The 15,412-nt window shown below is 39.2% G+C and overlaps 3 protein-coding genes and 1 long non-coding RNA gene across 5 annotated transcripts; 1 reads left to right on the forward strand and 3 right to left on the reverse strand.

Moving 5' to 3' along the window:
- Positions 1 to 320: 320 nt before the first annotated feature.
- LOC106083207 (nucleic acid dioxygenase ALKBH1) lies at positions 321 to 2,824 on the reverse strand. 2 transcript variants are annotated; one of them, XM_013246093.2, is made up of 4 exons: positions 2,720 to 2,824; positions 1,629 to 1,838; positions 965 to 1,506; positions 321 to 893 (listed from the first exon to the last, which is right to left on the reverse strand). In XM_013246093.2, the coding sequence occupies exons 2-4, from the start codon at positions 1,719 to 1,721 to the stop codon at positions 467 to 469; spliced, it is 1,062 nt and encodes a 353-aa protein (XP_013101547.1). In that variant the 5' UTR covers positions 1,722 to 1,838; positions 2,720 to 2,824; the 3' UTR covers positions 321 to 466. The 2 variants fall into 2 exon arrangements, with proteins under 2 accessions (XP_013101547.1, XP_013101548.1); XM_013246094.2 differs by having other exon boundaries at positions 1,629 to 2,016; positions 2,720 to 2,783.
- An 814-nt stretch (positions 2,825 to 3,638) lies between these two features.
- On the forward strand, positions 3,639 to 4,631 carry LOC106083219 (nuclear nucleic acid-binding protein C1D). Its single transcript, XM_013246109.2, has 2 exons — positions 3,639 to 3,979; positions 4,367 to 4,631. Exons 1-2 carry the CDS (start codon positions 3,740 to 3,742, stop codon positions 4,574 to 4,576), a joined length of 450 nt encoding a protein of 149 aa, XP_013101563.1. The 5' UTR covers positions 3,639 to 3,739; the 3' UTR covers positions 4,577 to 4,631.
- Positions 4,632 to 7,647: 3,016 nt separating this feature from the next.
- LOC131997254 (uncharacterized) lies at positions 7,648 to 11,584 on the reverse strand. Its single transcript, XR_009398151.1, has 3 exons — positions 11,293 to 11,584; positions 11,079 to 11,220; positions 7,648 to 7,928 (listed from the first exon to the last, which is right to left on the reverse strand). It is a non-coding gene; the product is annotated as an uncharacterized LOC131997254 (long non-coding RNA).
- A 2,073-nt stretch (positions 11,585 to 13,657) lies between these two features.
- Positions 13,658 to 15,081, reverse strand: LOC106083225 (glyceraldehyde-3-phosphate dehydrogenase 2). Its single transcript, XM_013246115.2, has one exon. It carries the CDS (start codon positions 14,973 to 14,975, stop codon positions 13,977 to 13,979), a length of 999 nt encoding a protein of 332 aa, XP_013101569.2. The 5' UTR covers positions 14,976 to 15,081; the 3' UTR covers positions 13,658 to 13,976.
- Positions 15,082 to 15,412: the final 331 nt, after the last annotated feature.

A 15,412-nucleotide genomic window follows, 5' to 3' on the forward strand; every position in this document is an offset into this window, starting at 1 on the left:
GATAGTGCGATGCCCTGTAGGAGTACCAGCAACAGCAGCCGCGGACTATCAGCAGTGTCGAGTGGACAATCTCTGTGAAATGCTGGGCGTCACCGAGTTTTACTTCACTACTAAGTGCCGCTGACACTCGAAATGAAAAGACGAGTTATAAGAGCCTTTCAATGTCAATATTTTTGTTTGTTTCTCTTTCAAGACGAGCTCAATGAACGGAGATTTTTTTGCAAGTGGAAAAGGAAAGCCAGAGATAGATGAGCTTGTCTCGAAAGAGAAACAAACAATAATTGTGAAATTTAATGATCTTCGCCCTAACATAGTCAATATTTTCGTTTTTGCAAATTTTTAAAATTGTTTATTTTAGCTTTACTTAAAATTGTTTGTAATTTTGTTAAATTATTGTAATTTAATAACTATATAGATAGCAAACAATGGTTATCATCTAAATGTGTCAGCAGATATGGGTTGTCGTTCAATGGCCATTTAATGTTGTACGATTTCGATGAAGTACCTGCCTAACGTTAAGATTTATGCGGGAATCGTGTAAATAACTTTTGAAAGGTGACCAAAAAATTTCGTCTGCCACTTGATTGTATAAAATTGGGTCCATAGCCCATTCGAGGGCTGCACTAGTCTCTCTGCTATCTATACAAGGAACTTCGGTACGTAAACGTTTAGAAGGTTGCACTGGTGGTTCCACGCTTGATTCCTTTGGTTGTGTGGATTCTATTAAACAATTCCAAGTTTCCTCACGGGCTTTCATTACCCTAGGTACTGCGTGGTAGCATAAACGGGATTCTTTGGACATGACCAGCACATCGCCACTTTCAATAAAAAGTGCTGTTGGTTTTTCTTCTCTCGTTTTTCCTCCAATAAGAAATATCGCTGTTTGACCGAAACTTCATACAACATAAAAGAAACAAATATTTGAAAATATGCAACATGTAACTTAATGTTTAAATATGCTCACCTAAAAGAAAATAGTGGTGCTTCTAAATTCTGCTCTGAATGGTCCGTATGCCCAGCTAAGGTAGTTCCTATTGGATAATAATTAACAATTGCAGCTTGTGCTTGATAATCATTATAGCCTAGAATGTTGGCAAAGAAACTGCTTAACTTTGATAAGTCTTCAGGAAATTTCGTATGTAAATCTTCGCTATAAATTTTGGTGTCCCAATCATGGTGATAGCCCAATGTGGTCCACCTCATGGATATTTTCATTCTTCTCGATTCATCTTTGTCCTCACAACTTTGCAGGGAAAACCACCAGTCATCAAGCACAGACTTTTGAAACAGTCGTTCATTTAAATTGACACGATTCGGAGCTTTGGGATAATCTTTTAGGCTGCGCGCCATCCAATAGCGTTGACCCAGTGTGGTGAAGGCATGACGTATGATTAGCAAACCGGGATGGGAATTGAGTGTAAATATACGCCAACAATGAACTGGATTAAGTCCCAAAGGCAATCCCAATGAAGCGCAATCACAGTCGTTCAAATGTAATTCCTGAATCTATAGAAAATTTTATAGGTAGTTTTAGAGGCCAATACATTTGAAATTTGCATGCTAAGTACATACATTACTCTTATTTGGAGCCATTTATGTATGTATTCCAAACACGGTGCAATACTTACCTCATTGACTCCTCTCTCTCGAAAATCAATAACGCTTGTTAAATTTGGTATGGGCCACTTTGACTTATAGTATTTAAAGCTTTCCTTAAACATTACTTATACCATCAGATAGGTTTAATTTTAGTTTCTATAATTCTGTTCCCTTGTTCCTTAATGGAATGTTCATGGGAAATTTAGTGGTATATTCTGTTGATAGACTATCAAAACTTCCTGCGAAAAGGGGGAAAACAATCAAAAACGTGGCTAAAGTGCACTTTGTAGGGCGTCTCCGATTTTGCTGAACTTTGGTATGTAGATATTGTTTGGCCTTAGGAACAGGCATCTGAAGTGCGTTTTTGGGGGCAAAGGCACTGCTCCAACTTTCTAACCAAACGAGTAAATTAGAAATCTGCAAAAAAAAACTCCCTGAAATTTTAACACGGAAGGACCTATGGGGCCTTGAAAACGTTGAACAGTTCTCATGTGGAAGACATAACTACATGCTGTCTAAGCAATACCTTTTGGGCTGTTGGGATAGATATTTACCGCCCAGAAGGCTTAAGGTAGATCTATATAATCTAGAGCGTGAGGTTCAGCGCTACAAGAGAGAACCTCTAGATCAAGCGGCATATCAAACGGGTCTAGACAACATTCATGCAGACACGGTAAATGACTACCGGGTGAATGTAGTCCTTGGAGAACGACCGCGTCCCATTGCACCTGAAGAAATTGACTTCCCCCGGCAAACCAGAGTTCTGGCTCAATTACGTTCCGGCAGATGCAGCCGCCTCAACTCCTACAGAGCAAGGATTGATGTCGATGTGCAAGATGTATGTCCCGATTGTAACCAGGGATCGCACGATACATGTCACCTGTTTAACTGCCCGGCCAGACCTATATATGTAGTCGAATCAAACAATGATTACACTATAACGAAGGTATGTATAATGTTCATACTCGTATATGGTAAATATTAAGAAACTTATCCCGGAAAGGAAACTGAAGAGATTGCCCCATGGGCCCACTTGCCCTTTTTAAAATCTTACTTCGTTTGATAAGGGTCATTAGGATGGGCGATGAGCCCAGACAAACAAAGACAATTATGTATTCACCTTGTTGAATAATATTCGCAAAAAAAATATAATGTAAATAACACTGCTTCCTTTTATGAAATAAATAATATTAAAATAATAATAACTTTTTGGAGATTAAACACAATGAAAAATCCGGCGAACACAATGAGAGTATGAAAACACATGTTACGGTTACTATTATGGAGCGTGCACACATAAGAACTTGTATGCAATATAAATTGCATACAAGTCGTTCGCGAACTATATTTGCCAGCAGAAGAGAACGGGAAATGCGTGAAAACGAGAAAACGAGCACATTTTTGAGTGTTTGGTAATTGAGAATTTGCAAATTTCTACTCGCTTAAGCTTAGTATTCTGTTCAGCGTTTCGAGCGGAATGCTGTCAAACTCCATACAAAAAAAGTTGGCCAAAAATAGGCGAAAAAGTAATACTCTGCTTATTGTGAGTAAAATGGCAAAAAAAAAAACATTATAATGATAACACTTGAAACTATTGCCCATGACATAACTAACAGGTAGTGTACCGTAAACAGCTGAGTAAAATTTTTTTCTCGCATTATCTGTCAACGAGTTTTGATTGTGTGTGTGTATTATATATATATGTATAAAGGACTATAGGGTTGACATTCTATTCTGCTTTCGGAACAGCTGCTGAAAAAGTTACTTGTTCCGTGAACGGAATTTTATAGCAAGCAAATGTTGCTATTTCATGTCAAAACACGTTTCTCTATCTACACCTATTGTTTTCTCTATTTAATATATTTTTTATCAAATAAATAAAGAAAAACGAAACAATGAAACCAATAAAACAGGCAAAATTGATGCCGGCAATAGTTTCAAGTGTGAACAAAATACTCAGCTAAAGAGACTGCCGACGCCGTCAAAAAATTCTACTCTTTGAGCCACTTCCTCATTTGCATCCCTAACGCACATGTTATTTGTTTTCAAACAAATTTTGCTTTTGACGTTTTAACTAAGTGCAAGCCATTTAAAGTATTTATATCATCAATTAGAATTTTGAAAAGAAATCCTACTCAAAATGACTTCAGGTGCCCGAGATTATGGAGAACTACGAAATGATGAAAAGTTCATCAATTGCGTGGAAAACTTCGATGAAAGTTTGGATAAAATTGAGGCTTCAATACAAACAGCAATTGGTTTTAAGGACTATGAAGAGTTATCTACACAGGAACGGGTTAAACTGGACAATTATTTGGCATATTCGATTAACTCACTTTACTGGATGTATGTCAAGCTACAAGGATTGGATCCTAATGAGGTAAAACTTGTGTTGTAAAGGTGTATGCATCATCGGAAGTATTGGGCATTTAGGAAATTTCTTTGAGTGCAAAATATTTAATAAAATGTACCAAGGACTAGGATAAGAATGCCGTAGCAACATCGAATGTTAGACGTTTCACTTTGCGATCTTTTACTGAGTTGTTGTTTACCTTTAACGAAATGTAAGAAGCGCAGAAATAAACAGATATTGGGTATGTTCGTATTGCATTGGGAAACAGTACAGAATCAAGAAGTCCGATAGACCGGCAATCTAAAATGTGCAGTTGTATCGTTCACACAACTTAATTTTATTAATTTATTTTGACAAAAACCTAATATAGTTTGAACCCTTACATCGGAATTTATTTTGTTTTCTTCTTTTCAGCATGGCATTAAAAATGAACTGTCCCGTACTCGACAAACGATATTGAGAGATAAGGAAATCTATGAACGTAACACCATACGTCCCAAACTAGACAAAGGAGCAGCTGGTCGTTTTATTAAGCATGGTTTACATCTACGATATGACAAAGAAGGCAATCCCATAAATGACAAAGGAGAACATAGTAATAGAGATGAACCAATGGAAAATTAGTTGTAAATAGACCTCATTTGAATTTTCATACTTTAAAAAGAGATTCAGCCGTTTATTTGTTTGCATTTACTTGCATTTTATGCTATGGAAAAATGCTCACCTATGAACTCATCGAGCCCTTCCCGCAAAAATGATGTTAGTGACAGAATCCAAATTTTAATGGGCATAAAAAAAACCTGTGTTGTGTAAGTCTACTAAAGCATATTTACGAAAAAAAGGGTCCAAGTGCAGTTTACTGGCCCCTCACGGATTCCTCTGAAAATGGCCTATATTGTACAGCTTGGCAAGCTGATTCCAACGATGTGAAAAATTCACGCGGGATAGACCTGGGTCTTGAGAAAGTCCCATGGGATGGACCTAGGTCTTGAGAGATAGGCCTCGAAAGCGTCAGTCAAAACTATTGAATACATCGAACTCTATCACCTGAAAAAATGAGCTCATTTGGCGAGGGGTCCGCAAACTGCACTTGCTCCAAAAAAAGTGATTTGTTTTATATTTGCTGTATAACGATTTCGCAGTTATATCAATTTCGCAGTTACTCTGGAAAGCTAGTTCGCAACATAATGGCGGTTACGCCTCATATTAAATTAAAGACAGCATTTTTGATCCGATTACCTTCAAATTTGGCACAGATGACTTGAGGATTAGAGCATTGAAATTGTTCATAATCGGATTCGGATTTCTATATTCGTCCGAATTGCTTAATATTGTAATAATTTTCACGAAGTTGGCACGAAATATTTTCTTGCGAATACTTGTGAATTTCAAAGAAACAGATTTAGATAAATGTAGATCCCATATAAATGGTTTGGCTGATTTTCACTTCTAGAGTCTTTGTAAGAGCATTAATCTATCTTCCCAAAAACTTTGCGCAATGCATTCTTCTATGACTTATACTATGTATAAGCAATTTAGTCGTAATCGGTTTAGATTTACATATAGGTCCTGTATATATGTTTGTCTAATGTTGACTAATATTGTAAAAATGTGGTTATTTGTCCACCGATTCGCACGAAATTTGTCTCGCAGAATTCTTTTCTGACATTTGACTTTTTTTGCTGAAAAAAAATGCTTCATAGAAATCGGTTTAGATTTAGAATATCACACATATATACTATGTATCACCCTCTTTATACTCCTAGAGGCTTTAAATCAATTATTAACTGATATTAAAATTTTCCACAATATTTTCTTCTATGACTGCCACTATCTTGATGAAAGCGGATCAGATTTGGAAATATGTTGTCGTGGAGGTGGCGATCCTCGTCAATCTCCTGTAGGTGATTAAGCTCGTTCCGGTCGAAAGGACCGATCGCCGCGGGAACAGGGTGGCCTTTGGTTATTTAAAGGCGATAATAACTCGACTCGTCATATCGACCATCGTAGGCACTCGGTATTTGTGCAAGAGCCGGCTCAGAACCCTGCCAGAAGAAGTCATTTTGTAAAATTTCAGCCAATTCGTATAAGAATTGAGTCCTTTAGGGGTTCAAAGAGTAAAATAGGGAAATCGGTTAATATGGGAGCTGTATCAGGCTAAATACCGATTCAGACCATTGTACATAATTTCTGCCAAATTGGATAATAATTGCGTTCTCTACCGGCTCAAGATCTCAAGACCCAAGATCGCTTTATATGGCAACTATATCAGGCTAGGGACTGATTTCAACCATACTCAGCAGAGTTGTTGGAAGTCATAACAAAACAGGTCATGCAAAATTTCAGCCAAATCGGATAAGAATTGTGCCCTCTAGTGGCTCAAGAAGTCAAGTTTCGGTTTATATGGCAGCTATATAAGGTTATGGACCGATTTCAACCATACTTAGCACATTACTAGGAAGTCGTAACAAAACACGCTGCGCAAATTCCAGCTAAATCGCATAAAAATTACGTCTTTTAGAGGCTTAAGAAAACAAGACCCCAGATCGGTTTATATGGCAGCTATATCAGGCTATGGACTGATTTCAACCATACTTAGAATAGTTATTGGACATCGTAACAAAACACCTCATGCAAAATTTTAGCCAAATTGGATAAGAATTGCGCCATCTAGTGGCTCAAGAAATCAAGATGCAAGATCGGTTTATATGGCAGCTATATCAAAACATGGACCGATATAGCCCAGTTACAATCCCAACCGACCTACGCTAATAACAAGTATTTGTGCAAAATTTCAAGCGGCTAGCTTTACTCCTTCGAAAGTTAGCGTGCTTCCGACAGACAGACGGATGGACATGGCTTGATCGACTTGAACTTTACTTTATGGCGTCTTAAACGAATAATTCGAGGAGTTACAAAGAAAATTACGAAATTAGTATACCCCATCGCATGGTGGAGGGTATAAAAATTGCATATTCCATTAAAAAAACGATTGAAATTTTCAATAATTTTTTTAATTGAGCCAATTAAAAAATGATTGAAAATTTTTAATATTTTCAATTAATTTATTAATTGATCCAATTAAAAAATTATTGAAATTTTTAAAAACTGGATTTGATTTCTGTTTGGTACACAGATGTTTACCTACCGGAACATGAATTTGAGGTGCGTTGTTTGGACAAAGGTCTGTGGGCACCCCTGGCGGGTAGGGGTTCCCCTTTAGAATTGTTGTGTATTGTGCACTGAGGCAGTAGCCCTTGGCGGATAAAGGTCTCCATCAGGTTAATCCGGCACGAAGAACCAGCTGCCATGCTATTGCTCATGGTGAAACAATTAAAGATGGTCTCATTTGTACAACAACCACAATCTTGCCATTAAGCTGATCCGCCATCTTGCCATTAAGCTGATCGAAGTTTTACCAATCACTCAAAGAAATTTGTGTGTGTGTATACGTGTGCGTACATTAGCAGAGAATATGAGTTATTGAATCAATTAATTTTTTAATTGAAAATTACAAAATCACATTCATGATTGATCAAATTTTCAGATTCTATTTAAAAATTAACTGAATCAATTAATTTTTTAATTGAAAACTATTTTTTTTTCAATTAAATTTTTAATTGAAATCATTTTTTGCAATTTTTTTTTTCTGTGTAGAAAATGTTAACATTTTTTGCTCATATGTACTAGTACACATTTTTATTTTGCCTTTGGAATTTATTTTGTGCAAAACCTTTTGTTGTAACTACTCAATAATACGGAAAATATTGGATGTAATCCACATGCTTTTTTATAAGATGACCTTTAAGTGTGACGATAACGCACCTACTTTTGCTCCCAATTGGACATCGCAGCCATGCCATGCCTTCTTGTTTATATTTGCCTATTCAAAAGTTCAATACAAAATAATGCTTCCTCTAATAAGGCGATGCGGTGGTCATTAGCTTTCCATTTTGTGTTGTGCAAAGAGAAACACCTAAAAATAGAAAAAGTGTTCCCTTTATTTCTGTATTTATAAATCTTATCCCCCACAAGGAATGAGTTTTAGTTTGACACAGAGTAGGTATACGAAGTCGGTTATTAAATGGTCACAAACATATGAAAGAAAAGTAAAAGTCACCCACAGCGATGTTGTTACCCAGCAGGCCGCATCGTCAAGTTGTCTTAATAGAAGGGTGCATGACCTTAAATCGTTGAAGACACATAGTTCTTGTTGTAACAATGTGTGTTACACGGAGGCGGCAGCCCTTGCTGATGAAGGATTCCATCAGGTCAATCCAGTACGTACAACCAGCTGCCATGGGATTGATGACCTATAGACGACAGTCCATACAAATCGTTGATGACATTTTCATATATGTAGTTGTCGCAAAAATCCATGCATGACATTTTATGCGACATTTTGAACATTTCATCAATGAATATATAGATGACAGAATCCCTCATCCATTCGTTAATGAGAATAATCCAAAATTTCTGCAAGTTTGTCTTTGATATCAAAAAAGAGAAAGGAATCCACAAAATTGTTATTGATGGATTCATTTATTAATAAATTATATTTATACAGTAAGTGACCAAGCTCGTTCCGGTCCAAAGAACCGATAGCCGCTGGAGCAGGTGGCCATTGGTCTTTTTAAGGCGCCAATAACTCGCCTTGTCATATCGAGCAGCATAGGCACTCAGTATTTGTGCAAGAGCCGGTGCCACCCAACCTCTCACTGAGACTCTGCAATCGATATCGCTGATTGTGGACGGGGCCGATAGTTGTCAGCTAAGCCTCTCGTGACAGCAATGAACACCACACAGATCGGACCACAATTTTCCAGCTTGTATGGTGCTGACAGCTATCCCGTGGCTCGTTTGTTATTGGGTTCAGTTAGATTTCTTGTTCTTAATCTACAAAACAGGAAGCCACCGTGGCGCAGAGGTTAGCATGTCCGCCTATGAATCCGAACGCCTGGGTTCAAATCCAGGCGTAAACATGAACAAAATTTTCAGCGTTGGTTATCCCCTTATTTAAGCTGGCTACAAATGCTTAGCATCCTGCCATATACAAAATTATCTTTCAAGTTGTGTCGCTATGCGGCACGCGGTTCGGACCCGGCATAAAATGGAGACCCCTTATAATTGAGCTTAAACTTTAATCGGACTGCACTCATTGATATGAGAGAAGTATCTATCCCCTGTTCCTTAATGGAATGTTCATGGGAAATTTAGTAGTAATCTACAAAACAAAGTCTTTTGACAGATGACGGCTTATGCGATATGATCTGCTGAGATGTCCCCTACAAAGTAAATTGTTTAAATTTTGTATGTTAGAGAAAGAGAATGAAAAAAGATTTGCTGAATTTTTTGTGGACACGGTTAGTGAATTTGTGGCAAGTATCTGGCGCCTCGTCTGGCCAAAATTTTCACAGCATGCCTAGGACTTGCATATACTCCGAAAGCCTGGTAGGAGGCAATGGTGGTGTTTATACCCAAGCCCGGCTAGGCAAGTTGTGCGATACCAAAGGCCTACAGACCCATAAGTCCTTTCTACTCAAAACCATGGAACGTATTGTGGACACCATGATAAAGGCTAGGACATCCAGCGAACTGCTCAAATATAAACAGTATGCCTATGTCAAGGAAAGGTCGGTGGAGACCGCCCTCCATGAGGTTGTGGATAAAATAGAAGAGTCCCTCGATGCCAAAACGTACACCCTGGCGGTATGCATTGACGTCGGTTGGACCCGGTCCTTATAGACTGGATAAACGATATGCTTATGAACAGGTGGATAAATTGTGTGTCCCATGGCATAAATATAAGGGAGAAAGTGGCACAGGACACGCTACAGGGGCATTTATCGCCACTCCTATGGGTGACCACCATAAATGACCTATTATGGATGCTGACTGAGGAGGGATTTGAACCCGTCTGCTACGCAGACCATGTTATAATACTTCCAAGGGGTAAGAATCCGAACGAGCTATGCAGAAGGGCCGAAAGGATCTTGTATATTGCATATGACTGGGCTAGACCCAAAGGTCTCAATGTTAACCCAGAGAAGACTGAAATATGCTTGTTCACGAGGAAGACGAATGTGGGCCTTATTTAACACACCCGTTACCTCAATAAGACGATTTCGATATCTGACAAGGTCAAATACTTAGGTGTGATCTTGGACAGAAACTGAATTGGAAGTGTCACATTCAGGAGCTTACTGAGAAGGCTCACTGATATTGGGTATTATGTAGATGGGCCGTAGGCTCGAAATGGGGCCTGAATCCGAGGATAGTCCACTGGCTCTACAGGAGCGTGATAAAACCAATACTTACTTACGCCTCAGTAGTTTGGTGGACTGCTATGGAGAAAAATCGCAACATAAGGACCATACCTTATGGTCCTGTGCCTGTGCCAAGAACACGTTGTCTTGGCACAGGCGGAGCGATAAGGACCACGCCCACTAGGGCACTGGAGCCTATTCTAGATATCCGAACCATTGACATACAGATTAAGTGTGAGACAGCCATTGCGGCTATGAGACTTAAGGCGATGGGAGAATGGATTGAGGATGGGAGCAGCTCATACCATCGCGGTATAATAGAGGCGACGATAGAAAACCTGGAAGGAAGGGAAGAGATTTCCGATCGGATACCTGAGATTAATCTTGAAGTCGAGTGCGAGGCACTGCTGCCATCGGCACAGTCTTGGATTGACGGAACCCTAGTATTGCCATCTGGAAGATCATGTTACACGTATGGATCAAAGCTAGAGGACAGAGTGGGTCTGGGGGTTTACATTGAGAACCCAGGGACTGAGATCTGTTTTAGACTGCCTGACCATAATACGGTCGTGCAGGTGGAGATCCGGGCGATCAAGGAATGCGTGAAGTGGTGTGGTGCTAACGCGAGGACGTCGAGTGTGAACATCTTTACCGACAGTAAAATTGCCATAAGGGCAATAACAACCAGGACGGTAAGGTCACGAACAGTCTTGCAGTGTAAGAAGGAGATTAACGCCCTCTCTGAGGATGGCAAAATCCGCATCGTTTGGGTGCCGGGCCATAACGGAGTAAGGGGAAATAAAAGAGCAGACGATTTGGCAATGAAGGCCAGAGGACTGCCGTCAATAAAATTGGTTTACCTAAAGCTTTTCGGGTCGACGCAGTCCGAGTTAAGGGAGTGGGCGATGAAAGCGGGTGCAACATTGTGGAAAAGCGAAACGGTCGGTAGGATGGCGAAAATCCTATGCGGGGGATCCAGATCGTGAGAAGACGATGCTATTACTGAAAGGAAGCAAGAAGGAGGTCAGTATAGCTATTGGTATCATAACGGGACACATAGGACTACGAGCTCACTTATGAAAAATCAATGCGGGTGATGAGACGTTGGAGCATTTCCTTTGCCATTGCCCGGTTTTCGCGTCTAATAGATACCGGCACTTAGGTGGAGACACAATACCAGACATTAACCAAATTTGGGGAGTGGTATTGAAAACCAAAAAGGAATATTGTAATTCCTAACTTAAAATTTTCTTTTGAGAGGTTACTTTATAGTTTTTAGAGCGCACAACAAGCCGATTACTGGCTTATGTGTATTTCCATAGTGGCATGGGGCGGATTAATATCTGCACCCTCTTTGCAACCTAACCTAGTGAATTTGTCGACTATAAAATTTTATTACCGACGTCTTTGAAGACAATGTCATGACAGATGTTTGGACTGCTGGGATATATGTATTAGCAACTACAATATATTGATATCTATGCCTGGTATGATGACATTTTCATATAGCTGTGGCGAAAATTATGCATGATATTTTAAGCGACATTGTGAAAGAACATGTCATCATTTCTCATGTTAAGATGTCTTTTATAGAGCAACCGCTTTACGAAGAAAAAATAAATAAAATTAAAAATTTCTCAAAAAAAATTCTGCTGACTTCTTCGTGGACACAGTGAATAGGTCGAATTGGTCAAATTTTATAACAATCCCACTTATTCCGGTTGGCGATAGCGTAGTCGAATGTCGAAATTTTTACAAAATGGTTTATGGTTGTCGAAGACGAAATTTGTTCACATTTTTGGTATCACGTAAGTCGAATTCGACTATCAAATTTGTCGAAAACGATTGATATACATATTTGATTAAAGTTCATTCTAAGATTTATTAAAAATGCATTTACTTTCTTTTAAAAAACCCGCAATTACTTTTTGGGCAACCCAATAAGTTAATTGCATTCTAAACTACATCGCACCTGTTTATCGAAAAAGTATGGAACCTACTTTTATATTTTTTTTTTATTTACCACAATATTTTTCTATTATCAAACTGTCGAAGGCGAATAAGTTACAGAATACCATCAAATGTGAAATTCGCCTTCGACTACGACTGCTGTTGATTTTCGCCTTCGACAACGGGAATAAGGGTGAATATGTAAGTCACGTCAGCAGATATGTCATATTGGCGACAAAATTCAAATTGCCTTAAAGAAGTCTTCGAAGTCAATGTCATGATAGTCATTTGGACTGCTGGGCAACTTCTATTAGGCCAAACGTGTGTGTGTGAGTATTTTATGACGTGTTTATATCATTCGAACTGAAAAGTGACCTTTTGCCTTGGTAGGTCGGTACAATAGCTGATTAATTTCTTGCCTTAATCATAAAAGCTATCACAGTTCGTAATAGAAGACAAAAACCGGTTGGGCCTTTTAATTTGTTTTTTTTTCAGAGTATATAGCAGGTGAAATCTGCAAATGTATGTATGTAAATCTTAAAACCGGCGACATCAAACTGGTAAAATTTCCCTAAAAAAACTTATGTCGCCTGCCACGCAAATAGTAAGAGCAGTCTTTTCTCTTTTCCAAAATTGCTTAGTAGAGAATGAGAAAGTAAACGTGAGTAATTGTTTAGATTTGCAAATATGGAATGTGGTGTTGTTGCCATAAAGGCGTAAAGATAGGCAAGCTATTTGTATAAGCGCAGATAAATATAAAATAAAAAAAAACAGCGATAAGAAGTATTAAACCATTAAACTATTCGAGGGGTCAAAGGTGTTACCGATAATTCGCAAGTACACACAAATGCACACAATCCCATGGCAGCCGGTTGTACGTACCGGATTGACCCGATGGAGTTCTTCATCGGCAAGGGTTGCCACTTTAGTGTATAACACACTACTACAACAAAAACAAAATGCCCAACAATAACATAATGCAATGTGTCATTCTCATTTGGCAAATACTTGAAAGGGTTTCATCACTATTAGCTGTTGGATACATATACCCACCCCCACTTTCCTTCGTTATAATAAAATCAAATAAGCAAATGCCGACGTGCTATTTCATAACAAAACAATGAAAATCTACTAAAAACATTCTTAACCCTCTGAATTATGACGACAGCTATTTGTCTAGTTGGGGAAGTGGTGCATGTCTACACAGATGTAAAGAGGAAGGGAAATTGTACATCTCTATTTTTTTTTGGCATGAGTTAAACTCAACTTTGCACTCTTTTTGTGTACATAAAAATGTATGCAAGCACAATAGAGAAATTTCCCTTTCATGGTGATTATATAAGACTTGTAACAAAGTGTCATGCACTTATTTTTTAGTTTTTTTAATGTTTTTCTTAATAACATTTATTTTTATTAACGTTTGGTTTGTTTAATATCTAAATTTTTAAATTATTGAATATAGTAACAGAGATTTGTTTTCTTTTGTTGCTGTTGCTGATGATGGTTCAGGAGGTGGTTGTGGTTGTTGTTCGTTTGCAAGATATTTGTAGAGAGTAGCTGTAGCCATTAGGCTATATTCCACTTGTATCAAAAACAAATTTTCAAAAGAATATTTATTCATTCTTCGAGTAAATGCGCTTTCAGCTCCTGTCTGATAATGTGCGTCTTTTTCATCTCATGTAAACTTTTTTTAATTTGGGCGTAAAATCTAAATTTTTGCTGTAGCATGTATGGGTTTCTTGTTGTTTTGCTTAAAATGTAACTTTATCATCTTTCTCGAAACTTCTCTCCCCTCTGTGGTGGAAAATTTAATCCTTGGATTGCATGTATTTGATCAAGTCGATGACACGGTTGGAGTAACCGAATTCGTTGTCGTACCAGGAGATCAACTTGACAAATTGATCGTTGAGGGAGATGCCAGCCTTGGCGTCGAACACAGAGGAGTGGGTATCGCTGACGAAGTCGGTGGAGACTACTTCCTCATCGGTGTAGCCCAAGATACCCTTCATGGGACCGTTGGAAGCTTCCAAAACCTTGGCTTTGATGGCTTCATAGTTGGCTGGCTTGCCAAGGCGGACAGTCAAATCGACAACCGACACATTGGGGGTGGGCACACGGAAAGCCATGCCAGTGAGTTTGCCATTCAAGGCAGGAATTACTTTGCCGACAGCTTTGGCGGCACCGGTGGAGGCAGGAATGATATTTTGGGCAGCACCACGACCATCACGCCACAATTTGCCAGAGGGTCCGTCAACGGTCTTTTGTGTGGCAGTAGTGGCATGCACAGTGGTCATGAGACCCTCAACAATTTCCCAGTTGTCGTGGATAACCTTGGCCAAGGGAGCCAAGCAGTTGGTGGTGCAGGAGGCGTTGGAGACCACTTTCATGTCTGGTTTGTAGGCATCCAAGTTGACACCGCATACAAACATGGGGGCATCGGCAGATGGAGCAGAGATGACAACCTTCTTGGCACCACCCTTGAAATGGGCGGAGGCCTTGTCGATGGTGGTGAAGACGCCAGTGGATTCCACAACATATTCGGCTCCAGCGCTGGCCCAGTTAATGTTAGCGGGGTCGCGTTCGCTGAAAACGGTGATGGCTTGACCGTTAACAACCAATTTGCCACCTTCGGCAGCAACGGTACCCTTGAAACGACCGTGGGTCGAATCGAATTTAAACAAGTAAACCATGTATTCCACATCGATGAAGGGATCGTTGACAGCCACAACTTGGGCGCCCTTATCAATGGCAGCCCTCAAGACGAGGCGACCAATGCGACCGAATCCATTAATACCGATTTTGGACATGTTTTTTTTTTTTTGTTGTTCTAGTTCACTTGTATAAACTGGAGAAATTCCTACGCGCTCTCAACTGGGCTGTGCTACTCAACAAACTGTGCTGTTGTTTCGTGAATTTGTTCAGCTCATCAACTCTGTTAGCGGGGGGGAGATGCAATCCCAATGTCAGTTGAAGGACGTTCATTTGCAATTCACACAAATACACACATAAAAGCTCATCTCTGGAATTCTCTTTTTGCCGGCATTTGAAAGTATGGCGTAAGAGTAGTACAGCTATAAGTGATTGGGGCTTTTAACGAATGAACTGAACGAATGGCAAACAGGGTTGTATTTTGCCAATGATGCCACATGATGGAACCGATAATGGGGAGGAGTTGTGTATATGTTTTTATATCAATTTTTGTAAATGTTTCTTGTAAATATGCACAAAGAATGAATGCTCAAGT

The sequence above is a fragment of the Stomoxys calcitrans genome, chromosome 4 (genome assembly GCF_963082655.1).
Source record: "Stomoxys calcitrans chromosome 4, idStoCalc2.1, whole genome shotgun sequence".
Lineage (NCBI taxonomy): Eukaryota > Metazoa > Arthropoda > Insecta > Diptera > Muscidae > Stomoxys > Stomoxys calcitrans.

Bases quoted from the DNA above. Each gene is read 5' to 3' on its own strand.
- LOC106083207 (XM_013246093.2), bottom strand. From the start codon at position 1,721: ATGTTTAAGGAAAGCTTTAAATACTATAAGTCAAAGTGGCCCATACCA. The intron at 1,507-1,628 runs GTAAGTATTGCA...AATTTTCTATAG, and splicing joins GAGAGAGAGGAGTCAATGAG to ATTCAGGAATTACATTTGAA. The intron at 894-964 runs GTGAGCATATTT...TGTTGTATGAAG, and splicing joins GCACCACTATTTTCTTTTAG to TTTCGGTCAAACAGCGATAT.
- LOC106083219 (XM_013246109.2), top strand. From the start codon at position 3,740: ATGACTTCAGGTGCCCGAGATTATGGAGAACTACGAAATGATGAAAAG. The intron at 3,980-4,366 runs GTAAAACTTGTG...TCTTCTTTTCAG, and splicing joins AAGGATTGGATCCTAATGAG to CATGGCATTAAAAATGAACT.
- LOC106083225 (XM_013246115.2), bottom strand. From the start codon at position 14,975: ATGTCCAAAATCGGTATTAATGGATTCGGTCGCATTGGTCGCCTCGTC.